This window comes from Charadrius vociferus, unplaced genomic scaffold, assembly GCF_000708025.1.
Source record: "Charadrius vociferus isolate BGI_N301 unplaced genomic scaffold, ASM70802v2 scaffold23, whole genome shotgun sequence".
Lineage (NCBI taxonomy): Eukaryota > Metazoa > Chordata > Aves > Charadriiformes > Charadriidae > Charadrius > Charadrius vociferus.
The window spans coordinates 841,315-857,514 of record NW_009647676.1 but is presented as its reverse complement, the minus strand read 5'-3'; the positions used below and the strand labels follow the sequence as shown (position 1 = coordinate 857,514).

Genomic DNA, 16,200 nt, shown 5'->3' with positions numbered 1-16,200 from the left:
CTGTCTGCCAACACAAAAATGGCATTACTTTCACATTTATTTGAAAAAATATAAACTAAGTAGACAGGCAATGCAGTGATTTAGTAAACTGCACTGGATGCTGGATTTTCTTGCACACCAGTTGCTCACAGTTCACCACTTCTGATCTATTTTACCCATCTAGAGATGTTTTTGGGTTGTGGGTTTTTTTTGTTTTGGGTTGGTTTTTTTTTTTTTTTTTTTTTACACTAGCCAAATCAGCCAGACACTCTGAAAGCCTCTTCTAGAGTATTAAGGATTCAAGGCTTTAGAGCCTCTCTTAAAAGAGTTCAATAAGCCAAAAATCTTTGAGTCCACATAGTCTGTCAGCACAAAGGAGGTCACCTCCATAAAACATGTGGAACAAAGATACCATTCTCATGAGTCCCCATAGCACAGCGAGAGCCAGAGAATCTTTGAGCAACTGCATTAGATAGAAGTGACCATCTAGAGAATTTACAGTGTAAGTTCCAACCAGCACATACTAAAGACATCCTCAATACCACCTTTAACAATTAAACTTTTGCAAGTAGTGTCTGGACATTATATCACAATTACTCCTGCAAATTAAAAATAGTTCTTTGTAGTAGACACCAAAGCTTCACCATTCTTGTGCGGTGAGATTTGGTCTCCAGGTCCTAGTTGCCTCAGACAGTGCAGAGGAAAAGATGTAAGAAGGATCAGGGTCATAACTGAGAACAGGGTGGGTCAGCACTTTCTACACCCCATATGGCCTCCAGTGAAAGTTTAAGTGAAACTTTATAGGTGGTTGATTTTCCTATGCCTCTACTTAGCCAAGTTCTCTCACCAAAAAATATCTGAAATAATTCAGGAACATCTTTGGAAATAGGTAAGCTTTTGGGGCCTGCTCCTTTCATAGTTTTCAAAACATTGATCACCCCTTCTTACCAGCCACTGAACTCCCCCCTCCCTCCCAGTTGAAAAGTTTATCAGGGCTCTCTGGCTCGTCTGACTCCTTAATAGAAAAAATTACAGATTGTCCTACCTCTCTTACAGCAGAGGCTCTCAGCAGAAGTAAGATGATTTAATAAGGAGATTCTTCCCAGAAATAAGTTACCCCTTTTTTGGCCAGTATAAAAAAAAAAAACAAAATAAAAAACCCACACAAGTGCCAGATTCACATGTACAATTTCCCGTGGAATAGAGTAACAAAGTTAAAAGGAAGACTCCGCAGTAACCAGTTTTGATGGGGGAACAGCCATGCCCCATGAGATAAGGGAAGCCACTTCCCTTCAGTTCTGAAGATTTGCTTGAGCAGAGATCTTGCATAGAAAAGCAAGCTCCATGGTTAAACAAACCAAAGGCGCCAAAATGACTTCTCTCTGATGGGGAACAACTGTACCCTGCTAAACCATTCCAATCAGTAAAACACATTACATGGGAAACTGGAGGAATCTGTCACTTTAAGGAAAGTGAGAGGTTTTTTAATAGATGTGGGTTGGTTTGTTTTTTTTTTTCCTGTTAACACCAATCATCTGGCCTAGTGAAACCATCCACACTTTCTAAAAAAGAAAAGACATTTTAACTTTCAGTAAGTGGAAAATAATTTGCCCATGTGCATTGCCAGAGACTACAAGTGGTATATCTGTAGTGCAGCCATGACATTCTTCAGTCATGTTCCCCTAATCCAACAAGAAATTCACTAGCCAGGAAAACTTAATCCAATAGTTAAAATCAGCGTAAGACTGTGACAGTCTGTCGCTGTTACACCCTCATGCTACTTGTGGATGCATGTAAGAAAGAACAGACGCAATTTTAGAGTAAAAGCCTTCTTCGTTTGTGCCAGCTCCTTCCTCCCTTGGCAATTTCCTTTATTTTCAGGAGCTCAGTTGGCCTCATGTGACAACCAGGTTTCATTTTACTGCACATAGCACCAGGACATTCTGTAATTTTCTCCTATTTTGATAACAAAATTTAACTTTAGCAGATCAGATCTGTAGGTGGTCTGTATACAAGTGGATATAAGATAATTAGACAATATTTCCCAAGATTTTATTTTACTGTTAAACTAAAAACAACCACTCAAATATTAAAAAAACAAAACCACAACCAACCAACAAACAAAAAGCTAAAGCAGCTATTCTTCACAACTAAAAGCTCTTGCAACGTGACAGATTTAGAAGTAGGGTTAACATTATATAACTCAAGATATCCATTTCCTGCACTGAAACCCAGACTTTTCTTTTTTCTTTTCTGACGGAATTAAAATCTTACTAGACAAAGCAAACAATTCATAACACCTTTAAGAAAGGTTTACTCGTAGACAAGAAAAGCTGAGTGCGTGCATTTTGAGTTTTCTTCTTTATAAATACTGACTGAAGCCAGTTCTTGGCTTAACCTGCATAACAAACTTTGAGACACCCTTCTTTGAGAAGGGAACTTTGAGACTTGGAACTAGTACAGTTTAGACATTTCACCCTGTAGCATTAACACCAATTCCGAGTCTAAAAAGAAGAGCTTCCTGAAAACTTATTTGCAGTATATACTCTCTCCCCTCAGGTTTGCAAATCACTTGCATTATTTTCCCGGTGCAGTGTTGACTCAAGCTGAGAAACTGAAACTTTGTGGTGGAATAAAAGGGCAGGAACATCTAAATCCAACACCTCTTGACCTGATCACCAAGGTAATTCACCTCAGTATCAAGTACCACTTCAAGTACTTCCTTATCAACTCTCTTAGCAGCTCATGGCTGCAATACAATGGCATTTATCTCTCAGCATACCTGGGAAAATTATACTACTCCTACTCCATCCATCACCAATTTTGTTTAAATAAAAGAAGATGGCTACAGAAGATGGCATATAGACACAATTTTTAAGGTGATAATGTCCAGGAGCAGTGGTATTGATGACTGTGAATGAACAAGATGATACTTCGCTACTAGCATGACAGACTGGCACCTCCTACAGTACTGCACTTCAGGTTGCTTCAGAACCCGGCGAGGTCCACCAACAACCCTGAAGGACAAACACCACCATACAGACTACCTTCTCTCCCCTGTGGACCATGGTAGAAAGAAGAACAATCTTTACTCAGAAGAATTTTGAAAACAAAACCTAACATTACAGGGGATACATAAAGACACATTAGAATGGGGCAAGAGGGCACAGAATAGACCAGTCAGTAGGCATGGTGGGGGAGGAATCGCTTCTGTCACGCTTTTCTTGTCTGCAGATGCTAATCATTTTCCAAAACCCCACTTAACTCCTAACAGAGGAGGATCACAACATGTCCCTTCAAATTTCACTCATCATAAGCAACACTGTATATTGTGCATGTTCTTTTGGGGACAAAGACGGGTTTCTCATTTTATTTCCACTCAAAGGTGTTGAATTTACATTCAAATTTCTAACACTAGGATCAGCAGAATCTACTTTAATAATCCATAATCAGCTTCTGAAGACTTCTGTCATGGTTTCAGTTGGGATGGAGTTAACTTTCTTGCTAGCAGCTGGTATAGTACTATGTTTTGGATTCATGATGAGAATGGTGTTGATAGTGCACTGATGTTTTTGTTGTTGCTATGAAGTCAAGGCCTTTTCTGCTCCTGCCCCACCAGTGAGTAGGCTGGCAGTGCACAAAAAGTTAGGAGGAGACACAGCTGGGACAGCTGACCCCAACTGCCAAAGGGATATTCCATACCATGTGATGTCATGCTCAGTATAGAGCTGAGTGAAATAGGAGGAAGGGGGGTACATTCAGAGTGATGGCATTTGTCCTTCCAAGTAACCATTATACTTGATGGAGCCCTGCTTTCCTGGAGATGGCTGAACACCTGCCAGCTGATGGGAACAAGGAATTCATTCACTGCTTTTGCTTTGCTTCCGTGCGTGGCTTTTGCTCTACCTATTAAACCATCTTTATCTCAACCCATGAGGTTTTTTTTCCTCCCATTTACTCTTCCAATTCTCTTCCCCATCCCAACTGGGGAGAGTGAGCGAGTGTCTGCATAGGCTGGTTAAACCATGACAGGTTACATCTTGATTTTTGTAGTGTATGACTATTACATCTGTAATAGGATCAAGCAAACAATACTCTTTCCTCCCATCCAGGCAACTACCCATTTCCATTTTAGCACCAAGAGGATTCCAGGAGGAGCAGATAGAAAATAATTTCTTTGATTTTTTCCCCACAAACTGTTACAGCTCTTTTCTTTGGTTTTTTTTTTTTGTTGTTGTTGTTTGTTTGTTCATTCAGGGCTTTTTTTGTTATTGTTTTTGGTTGGGGGAGGAATGTTAGGTGGTTTTCTTTGAGGTTGCATAGAAAAATGTAGCCACTGAGGTAATAGGAGCATAGCTGCTATCAGGTAATGCAAATATAAATGCAGATTGCAGCATGCCGAAAGAATTTGGAAGAGAATGCTACACATGGTATAAGATTTTTTTTCAGGAAATATAAGCTAAAGTTTTTTTTTAAATATTCTCTCTACTTTTGAAGATAGCTTTAGTCATCTCAAACAGCAGAGAGATGAAAATAGAAATAATTTCTATTTTCTTAAAAGTGGAAACAAAACCATAAGAGGCCTATTCTACCTACATCAGGACACTTCCATAAAGTAAGCATACTTAATACAGTCTGGATTTGGAGTAGAACCTCTTGCACAGGAATTCGTATAGGTAGACAGCAGCTCTGACACCTGCACCATCTCCGCTCAAACTATGCTTCCCTAGTCGCCAGCCTGGAAAAAGAGAGCCCGGCTAAGCAGAGGCTCTCGTCTCTCTTCCACCTACTGCACAGTTCCAAATAGTCTGAGTGGGAGCCCGTGGACTAGATCCATCTTGCAGGATGATTTCACCTGCTTGCTCCTTTTTCTGCTGTGGCTTCCATCTGCAGCAGATGTGGAAAGGAAGGAGAAAGGACAAGCTAACAACTGCTATGTAACATTTAGCTCTATAACCAGAAAGAAGTCGTTGTCACTTCATGAATCAAGAAGTTGACAAATGTTTCCCCGAACTGGCCTTCAATCCACAGCACCAAAACCCTGAGCTTTCCAATCAAGGATGTAGACTCGTATATCCACTGTTAGCACACCAATGAAACAAGAATGGGATGGAAAAGATAGACATGTGGAATTAATGTGCAGAACAGGAAGAGTGAAAAGATGACAATTACCTGGACAAGCAAAATAACAAGATAAACAAATCTCATAACTGAGGAATTTCCTGCCTGCTTCCTTGTTCCCAAAGGAACCTAAGGTGGAACCACAGGATGGAAGAGTGAAAAACCCTGCAAGCTCTGCTCCTCTGGCCACTCCAGACAGATTACATTCTATATCATTGTGGTTTCTTTGGTTTGGTTTGTTCATTTTTAAAGCTATTTATTCTTTTATACACTTGCTTCAGAGTATCTTTGCTGTAAAGTATATCTTCGATTGTTGATAGTAGAGGTCATCAAATGAAGCTGGAAGGTGCAGATTCAAGTCACATTTAAGCTGTCCTGTTCTTATTACTGTCACATATACCTGCTTTTGGCCACTAACAAGTATTTTGGAGGGGTTACAGCTGTGGTCTAGATCTGGTACAGTTGTGTCTTTATGTTTTTAAAGTAACCAGAAATAAAGTTTGATTGCACAAGCCAAAGCACTTTTAAGTGTAGAGATCCTCAGTAATTAGGACTTTCAAATATGCTCCCTCTGTCAGCATTTTGAAATAGCCAAGAACATTTTTAGAGAAAAATAAGGTATGACTATTTAACCAAAGTGAAGATTTACTTTTTAAGTAGTTGATTTGATTGATTACTGTACATTGAATCAGCTGTAAAAAAAGTAGGAAAGAATGACATTGTTAAAAATACAGATACCTACAGCCACACCATTTGTAATTGTAGTCTCCGTACCTTGAGGCATACCTTCACATATACCATTTAAGTTAAAGCAATTTTTGTTAATTCAGTACAGGAAGTGACCATTTTTGCACTGTAATTAGCCAGAAAAATAGTGAATTGTGAACATCAGGCTTCCACTGCTCAGGCTCCTGCTGTTCTCTTTCAGTAGTTAGATATCATTTTTATGTATTTAATTTAGTCACAGAGATTTAAATTTCAGATTAACAAATACACCCCACCTTTGCCTAAATATCACTGTCTTGCACTACTCAGCACTACTGCTCATCCACACCTTTCCTACAGTTTTTTGGATAATTTTACCCTCATTAATCTGTAGGACAAAAAAAAAAATAAAATGAGAACTACAGCATTTTTGCAGACTGTCTGGAGAGGCACAAAGCAATGGAATGATTACAAGCTAAAACAGAAGTATGTCCACTCACACATCTGTAAGGCACTGTGTAAAGCATTATTAGAAGTGCAAAAACCATATCTATTCGTACACAGGAGTTCAAGATGGAGAGCTTTCACCACAGATTTTAAAAATGAACTGAGTTCTTTCTTGCCTTGTTTGCCTGTTTACAGATAAATTACATTCTTTAAGTTTTTGGAATTTGCATCTCTAAAATGTTTATCCTGGTTTCAGCTGTGGCAGAATTAGTTTTCTTCCCAGTAGCTGCTGTGTTTTAAATTTAGTATGAGAATAATGCTGATAACATATTGTTTTAGTTGTTGCTAAGTAATGTTTACATTAGTCAAGGACTTTTTCAGGTTCCCATAGAAGCTGAGAGGGAGCATAGACAGGACAAGCTGGCCAAAGGAATATTCCATACCACAGATGTCATGCTCAGTATCTAAATGGGGGTTGGCCGGCAGGCCGGAATTCACAATAGTTGCTTAGGATGGGCTGGGCAACCGATCATCAGGTGGTGAGAGCGACTTGTGTTGTATCACAGTCTTTTACCATTATTATCATTATTATTATCAATAGTATCATTATTATTTTCCTCTCGTGTTACTATTCTATTAAATTGTCTTTATCTCGATCTGCGAGCTGTTGTTTGTTTGTTTGTTTTTTCTCCCCGCTCCCTTTTCTCCCTCTTCTCCCTACTCTGCTGGGAGCGGGGAGGGTAGTGAGTGGCTGCATGGTCCTAATTGCTGGCTGGGGTTAAACCATGACACCTTGAAATGAATCATAGAATTGTCTAGGTTGGAAGAGACCCTTGGGATCATCAAGTCCAACCATCTACCCTACTCTACAAAGTTCTCCCCTACGCCATATCCCCCAATGCCACATCTAAATGGGTCTTAAACACATCCAGGGATGGTGACTCAACCACCTCCCTGGGCAGCCTATTCCAATGCCCAACCACTCTTTCTGTGAACATTCTTTCCTAATGTTAAGTCTAAATCTATCCTTTTGGAGCTTAAAGCCATTCCCTCTTGTTCTGTCATTAATTACCTGTGAGAAGAGACCAGCACCAACCTTTCTACAGTGTCCTTTCAAATAGTTGTAGAGAGTGATGAGGTCTCCCCTCAGCCTCCTCCTCCTCAAACTAAACAGTCCCAGCTCCTTCAACTGCTCTTCATATGATTTGTTTGCTGGGCCCTTCACCAGCTTCATTGCCCTCCTCTGCACTCACTCCAGCACCTCGATATCTCTCTTGTATTGAGGTGCCCAAACCCAGACACAATACTCGAGGTGTGGCCTCACCAGTGCTGAGTACAGGGGCACAATCACCACCCTACTTCTGCTGGCCACACTATTTCTAATACAATGCATTCCTACTCTTCTGAAAGTACTCTATTAATCACAATTTAAAAAAAAAAAATAATCCTTAAGGCTGACAGTGCATTTACCTCAGTAGCTTCCTCTTCTTTGCGGAGTCGGCAGGGGCTCGGGGGGCCTTGCCCACCTGTTTCCCAGGGGTGCGGAGAAGGGCCCGTGCAGACTTCAGCCACTCGCTGGCCGGTCGTGCTGTAACATCCCTTGTGTCCACTCCTGACCTCGACCGTAATCTCTTAGCAGATCCTGGAGTAGTGGTCACCAGGCCAGTCTCTCGTTCTCCCACGCTGTCATTGTCGGATGAATACTCAGAAATTTCTGTTGAAGTTGTCTAAGCAAATAAAAATATAAAGCTATTTAAACAGAATGCTAATGGGAGAGTACAGATTTATGTAGGCAGTTATTTATGTTCCCTAGTAATCCATAAATTGAATGCAAGTTTATTGATTAATATAACCCACACAACTTCACTGTAAATACACATTTATCTTTTGTAAGTCAACATGAACTCCTGAATATAAGGACTATCTCTTAAGGGACAATTGGGATGAGGAGCATTTATTTTTTCAAACAACTTGATCTAGAGAATTTATCAAAACGATAAGCTAATGCTTATCTCTACAGGAGAAGTTTCCAGACAGGTGTCAGGATTAGAGCAAGTTTTCAGGAAAGCAGAAAGAGGCTAATGAGTGACAGGGACTGTGGCTGGCAGGAGAGCTGAGAGAAAGGGAGCTTTCACATCAGGATTCAAGTAGGACAGCTGGATTCCATAGCCTGAATGGAGGGAAGAAACACATGCCTCTATTGAGAACTCGTAGCTGGCAAGAAGTATGTCAGCTTTTGTTAAAACAAAATTTTGACCACGAAAGCTGGCCTTCACCCATGTCCAGCAGACCTCTAGCTTCCCAGGAAGTTTTCAGAAGTTGAGCATAAGCTATCAGACTGCATCCAGGGAGCTCCATGGAGGATTGATCACTGGTCAACAGCCAGGGCTGTGAACAAGTGGGGCTGGAGTTCAGACTCATAAAACCTCACAGGACACACTGAACTCATCCCACCAAAGGAAGAATGAGAGGAGAGGATGAGAAGGCCCAAAAACAAGCCTGCAAAGAGATGTGGAAGGCTGAGGAGAGGGCTGGCAGGGAAAATCCACCTGCTTTGGGTCAGCTTGTTTTACTCTCCTCTAGGGCTCCTGCACAAGCAGGGCAAGGCAGCTGGGTTGGCACAGTTACGTATGTTATGCTCTCCTGACCCAGTATTTCTTGAAGTACTGAGTATTAAGCAAAAATACTGGGAAAGTGGCATTTTACCTAGTACAGAACAAAATGATCGAAAACTCTGAAATAGGCAGAAGACTAAGAAACATGAGCTGGGCTCAGCCTTCAGGAGCTAGCTGGAAAAAAAACAATACTGTGCAAGTTCTGGTGGGGTAAGCATAGCAACAGTCCCATCACTGGGACCACCAACACTAGCACAGCTCAAGGAGGCTTGCACAAGACTGTTGTTCTGTAGAAGCAGCAAGTTAAGTAACTCAGCCTGACCCTTGAAAGAACCAAAACCCAATGCAAAACATTAGGTTCACATTATCAATGAGGAACCAGAAAACCCCAAAGACTGACTTTGCTCCAGATCATGCTGCCCCGATCACAGAATAGGTCCTAAAAGAAATTAGCCTGTTCCTCTGGTCTGATGCAGCAAACAGCTCTCCACACAGGTTGTCTGACAACTGGCCCAGATAGACTTTAAAGATAAAAGAGGAAAGGGAGGGAAAACACTGCATTCACTAATGCAGTTGTATGTTATTAATTAGTGTAATCATCTGAAACCAACATTTCTCAACTGTGCACAAAAATGAGTTCAGCTCTTGCCAGTTCTTTAATACATTCTTCAGGTAAATGATGAGACACTGCATTCATGTTCTGAGAGCTTACCTAAGTATTCTGGAAATTGGAAGGACCTTTTAAAGTTACCCAGAGAAGGAGAATAGCTAGAAGAATGTAATTAATATCAGCCTGTTTTAAACACAACACAGTCAACATTCGTCCCTTGGCAACAATATTTCTCTGAAAACAAACTCCTTCCACATTGGAAAAGGGCCAAAAATAAAAGGTTTTGAACAGTACGAAAGCAGTGAGCAAGCACTTCATTCTTAAAACACCATTCCAAGGCACACTTTTGCTTTAGGAATGCTTTAATTTTGCTCAAATTTTTACGATATCCACTGGACCTAAATAAAGGATGCAAACTTGAAGTTCTTTGAGCAAGTAAAATGCAAATGAGGAAAGCCCTTGGGATGTGCTTCAAGTTGAGCACATGCTTTAATCCCACTGACTGTTGTAAGAGTTAAGAAGCTTTCTTAAGTAAAGACTGTCTAATAAATCATTTCATTCTTCTGCTAATATTTATTATTGTATACTTGTTTAGACTTAACTTCCCCAAGGAAACCATACTTTGGGGATTTTGTTTTGGTTTGTTTGCTTGTTAGAGTTTTGGTTGGGTTTTGTTGTTTTGGGTTTTTTCTTTTAATTGGTCAGTTGGAAATTTTTCTTAAAAGAGGAAGCTACAAAAAAATGGAGAAGAAAAACAAAGAACAAAACCTCAGCCTTCCAATTCCGTATATTATTTAACTGTAGCCACCATCAGAAACATGGTCTGAAGAGAAAAATATTTTAAAAACATACAAATACGATTTTTCAAGTATTCAGTAAACAAGCTGGCATGTCTACCAATTTTACAGTGGTGGAAAGTTGGCAAAAAAATTAATTAATTTCTTGGGTTCACCTTAAAACAATCATTAATAAATAGTGAAAAATTGTTTACCGATTACAATATATCTTAAACATCGCAAAGCTGAATTTTCAGGAGTTTTTTTTAATTTAAGGAATATCCCCAGTAGTATCACTGAGAGGTTCTAAAGGACGTCACTGCTAAGCACAGAGAAGTGTCAAATTAAGAGTAGTCGACTTTTCCATGTTGCTTGTTACTTCAAAATGTAGTCATTTTTAGTTATGGTGGCTGAAAGTACACTGCTCCCCACCACACACAGGCTCTGCTTCCCCACCTCAATCCCTTCCTTCAACCCGAGCCCAATCTAATCATCCCCATCCTGGGGTTTTCCATGACTGTCTCCCACATATCCCAATCACTCCAAATACTTGGTAGTAGACCGTTCACTAAGATTTACCTATCACTTCCAATGATGGCCTTGCCACAACACCCTCTTTTTGTATCATGCTAACCACTCTTCATGTGCAGGGGCTGACTTCAATCTCTCTCACCAAAACAACAAACGTGGTTCATTTTGTTCACTTTTAGAATAAACAGATTTACTCCGGGACTAGTTTAATTTGAAAGGTTCTAAATGCTTCCCTTTCATGGTTCTTTCTTTTAAGGAAAAATTACTTTAGTATAAATGCACAGAATACTGCCATTTTTTCTGATGAGATTTGGATACAGGAAAACAAAGTCAGTGAGTACTGTAGCTGAGCATCCAGGACCCCATAATTTTAAAGATAAGCATGTTTAAACCAAAATTGATCAAAAGAGAACTCTCAAGATGAATTAATTTATGACGTATTTTTGACAGCACTCACCAGTACTAGCTAATGTAGAAGATGGTACAAATGTAAAAATAGAAACCAGAATAAGTTAAACAGTTAAGATTGCTAAAGAATATATGATTACCTGTGTCAATTTAAATTCATTTTAAAAAAAATCACCGAAAAAACCAACCACAGAAATGGTAAAATCCTGGCCCAAATTGTTCAAAGACAAAACTCTTGACTTCAGTGAAATTAAGATAGCATTCCATAAGCACTTAGATTTTGCACACAGGCAACACAGAAGATACTATGCTGTTACTTCTGTGACCAAGTACTCACTCCCTCCCCCTTCAGAGATTTGCTTCAGCTATTTGTTGGTTCGCCTTGAACACTTTGTGAGTCCTTTGGGAGTACCTTTGCAATCTTCACAGCATTTCCCTCTAAAGGATCTGAAAAAAAATACCTTTTCACTTCAATAATGATGGAAGCAAGAAATATCTTTATTTGATCACTTTAAGCACTCAATATTTCTTATCAATAAAATAGTAGTAATTTAATGTAAGAAGTGTTACATTTCCTTTTGAAGTTTCCAGCTTCAGCACAGAAAGCAGAACTGTACAAAGCTTTCTGTAAAAAAAAGCTATCCTATTGAAAATATACTACATCTGTTGTTTTTTTTTTTTAAAATACACACTCTCATACAGTGATTGCTAATTAGGGGAGCAGTTGGGAGAGTTTCTCATCCCCCTTGGCTCTCCTCCCAAGATACATCACTCAGTGAAACTTTCCTGTGGAAAAATGTCAGTACAGGCACCCTACTTTTCTATTGGTTAAACACCTTCACTTGTTCAGTCATTGACCATTCAGAAAACGCTGTAAATCTTTTCCAGTTGATATGAAGATATCTTGCAGACATGAAGCTCAACAAAAGCTCACAGATATTTTGAACAAGTTCATCAGCTCAAACTAAGATGTGTTGGCATGCTGCAGCATGTCCAAATCTCCTCTTATAAAAAAAATGGTTATCAAATTCTATATATACACCAAAATAACTTTTTGCAGATGGAGATAACTTACTCTGTCATTTCCTTCCCTAAAAATAATAAATTTCTTCCCTCCTGTTATGTTACTACAGCTTAGCTTGAATGGTAGAAGAACTAATAGGGTTTCTCAGATGGCACCCTTAGGGAACCAGGTTTTCTCAAGGTCACAGAGCCAAGTTATGTCAGAAATGGAAATAGTATTTGAGAGTTTTAGACTTTGATCACTGTACTTACAGAGGAAAATTAATCTCGTGGCATTTCCTTTCCTACTTGTTCTTTCACATATCTTTGCTTCTAACTCTGGAAGTATTTTCTATTATGCCCTGCTTGTTCCCTCATGGACTATCTTTTTCTCTTTCCTGATTCCCTCACTCTTCTCAGAGGTCATTTGTATTCCTCTTAACAGCCCTCTCATAACAGCTCTCAACATGGGTGGAAGCTGACTGTTATTAACAAACACACACAGCAAACTTAAGCAACTATCCTACCACCTCTGCTTTTATACAGTCTTCCCTTCTGACAAGCAATGCTGCATTTGCACTGCTGGTACTCTTTGCTGTCATGCATGCAAAGGGATTCAAACACAGCAAACTTCTACCCCAGGGTGTTAGTTACAGGTTGCAAGATTTTTATACCTTGAGTGGTACTCTCCAAAAAAAAAAAAAAAACCACCAGAAAAGCCACTGGATTTGCTACAATGAATATTCACAAGCATAAATCAACAGTGCAGTATGTCAAAGGCCCAGGCTATGCTAATGAATGCTTGAAGCTAACTCCACCAGAAGCTGGCTTGCAGGATTATAGGGAGTAGGGTAAAGGTAAAAGAAAAGTTTCCCCTTAATTAATCAACACAAAATTAATTCAAGCATTGTGTGCACAGATAGTACAGGATATTATTCAACTCTATAAAGGTAATTAAAAACACAAAGGATTTAAAGCCTGCAATTCTCTTCAAAGCTTTGCGTTTTCTGAAGCTTTAACTGAAGCACTGAAGTCTGTGCCAAATATTATCCTAGTAGCTTGAGAATGAATTTGTTTCTTGGTAAACTAGCTATTTTCACTCTAGAGAGATAAAATTCAGATATACCTTGACACAAGAAGCTTAATGTTGAAGTGCAGAGCTAGGCGTGTGCTGCTCTGTGGGTGACACCAAGCTTTCTTCTCACGGAATAACCACAGGAACAACACGCAAAACGTACAAGATTAGGTAGCAGTGCGTGGGCAGAGATAACCGTAAGACAGAAAAGAACAACAATGAAAGACATAAATCACTAATAAGATATTTTTGGACTTGCAAGTCCAAACTGACACAGGAGATTAACTGAAATTTTGTATCTGGAACAACCAGCCAGTGTTATTACAGAGGCAGCATATATTTAAAATGGATCTCAGATAATGCCTAGTTATTTAGCTAAGTACAGCATTCCTCCCCAGCACATGCACTCAGACCATCTGATCTGTCCTAAATATTTATCAGTGGGGTTTGTTCAGCATACTGGGAAATGACATGTCCTGCTCCACACACATTAGCATTTTGTGGCTGCCATTACAGGAAACAGAGCCATATGCTCTTCAAGGGCACAAGAACGACCACCTCAAGTATCTCTCTCGGACTCTCCAAGAGCAACGACCACTGAGCTGACAAAGGGTTTGCTTCTTTCTTACTGCTCGGCCACCGCTAAACTTGAGCAACATCTCCCTTCACACAGACATGGGAATGAATTTTTGCTATCTCCTAGATGCCACCACCCCTAGGCTGGAATGCAGTAGTTATTAGCACACAAAATCATTTATGCCAAGTAGCAAAGAAGAATGCTGTATCTACTTGAATATGGAGAAGTGTAGGCAGTAACACTGTAATTATTCAAAGCAGAATTTGGTCACAGACTGCACCCTCATCTCCTCTTAATGGTGTTTTGAGACCTTTAAACAAGTGGTTAGGACTTCTCTTCTATGACTAATTTAAAAGGATTCATTGCATCCAGCAGCCAAGTGCTTCTTATCATAAAGGAAATTGATTCATGATTATCTCTGGAGGAAGAAGGCCAGCTACTAAACCTGAAGTGCCACTGCTTACACTGCTGGGCTTCCCTTTGGAGAGCTCCTGGGGAAGTCTCACCCATATTTGACCCCATTTATTCTGCAAGCTCTGTCAAAAATTACAGTGGCATTAGCTTCTGTCTTAAATGGTTACCCCAAGTATGATTCAATTAAAAGGAAAAATACCCATAGCTGTTAACAAATGAAAAGCAAATGGGACAGTTTCAGAGATGCCTTCATGGACTGAAGGAGTTGAAAAGGCTTTGACATAACTGCAGAAATTAATGGAACAATATGGCTGCTGTCGAGTCCAACCACCAGTTACCCCCTAATGCCGGGCTTCCTGCAGGATTTCTGAAGCCAAGAAAAGGTGTGGAAGTCGACATGGACAGGTTAACTCCCTCTTACACTTCAAAGAGCAAGGAAGTTGAAGTACAGTACACAAGACCACAAAATGGTATTTTATATCATACATGAAATAACAATTAACAAAATAAGTCACTTGTATCATCAGTTATCAGCTCCCATATCTTGTGTAGATCATACTGCCTTGAAGTGGAAAATAAGGCGATGATTAGGATTACATGCAGTATGTTTGGTTGTGCATTCTTTTTTGTAAGGGAGAGGTGCATGGTTTTTATTTGGTTTGAGCTCTCTCACACATAATCCTGTACACATACACCATTGGCAGGCAGTAGCCTGCACCCAGCACTAATCATTTCAGAAAACAAGAATGGAAAAAATATTAGAATAAGATTTTTCGCACACACACACACAAATGATTTTTAAAAAAAAAAAAAAATCAACACAAATATCTGATCTTTGAAATAAAAACTTTGGAGCAGAGGGATTTAAATCACAAAAAAATGGACTTTTTATAGTCCTAATGAAAAGATGGTATATTAGTGACTTTTTTTTTTAAAAGCCAGGTGAAGAATACACAAGTGGCAAGGATGATGAAATCAAAGCCATAACTTCTAATCCTGAGTAGAAACCTCAGCTTTTACAAGGCAAACAGGTTTAGCAGGCTATACTTCTGGAGATACATCCACAAGCTGTTCCAGCCTGTCTCTCCCAGAACAGGTTGTTCTAAGGCATAGATCAGCCGACCGAAACAGGTGAGGCTGTCTTCTCAGCCCAAGTGCGTTTTTATACAAAATAAGTCAATAAAGCAAGAAGCACTGCATTTATTTCTAAGTGTACTCTTTAGATGTAGAATTAAACAGTGATTCTGAAGGCAAGATGGAACAAAACAGCTGTCTGCTGGGCACAAGGGCAGAATAGTAGGGGACAGTGAGCTATTAAGGTACAAAATGGGCATGAAGCAGAAGTTTACCCAACAGGAGTTAAGGGATACCGATTTGCACCATACGGAGTATAAGCAAAACCCCGCTGCAATCTTGGCATCTGTAACATTTATGCTGCAACTGCAGCTCTTAAAAGCATCATTTTAGTAGTTGCAAAGCTTTAGCATTAAGAAGTCAATTTATCACTTCCTAATATTCTGCATTACCACTGATCTCTCCATCAGTGTGTGATCAGAGTAATAGTCAATTTCTAATAGACCCAACAATGCTGAAAAATGTCAATACACAGACAACCTACAAGTGCTTATTCTGCTTTGTCTAACCTTTTTTTCCCATCATATGAGAACATCTTCAGTTTCTCCCAGGGAAAATCACTGGCTGTTAAAGGCAATTTGGATGAATTTATGCATTCTGTTAGCCAATGTTACATTCAAGTGAATTACCGTAACCCTTGCTCTCCATTCCTTCCTTAAAAAATGAGGGGAGGGGGGAAAAAAGAGGGGAAGGGAGAGACACCACTTCACATGTTGCATCTTGCAAACTATTCAGGGACAAAACCAGGTCTCCTCTCATGCAACTGCGTATTATCCCACGCAGTTGAGCTCTCATCTTGATAAGGA

General features: G+C 39.6%; 1 protein-coding gene across 1 annotated transcript in view; it reads right to left on the bottom strand.

Annotated features, from left to right (window-relative positions):
• The window catches only part of SPIDR (scaffolding protein involved in DNA repair), a 202,977-nt gene that overhangs the window by 148,650 nt on the left and 38,127 nt on the right, over positions 1–16,200 (bottom strand). Inside the window, exon 5 of the mRNA XM_009881121.1 lies at positions 7,723–7,979. Within this exon, the coding sequence (XP_009879423.1) occupies positions 7,723–7,979 (257 nt within the window). The remainder of the gene's footprint in view (positions 1–7,722; positions 7,980–16,200) is intronic.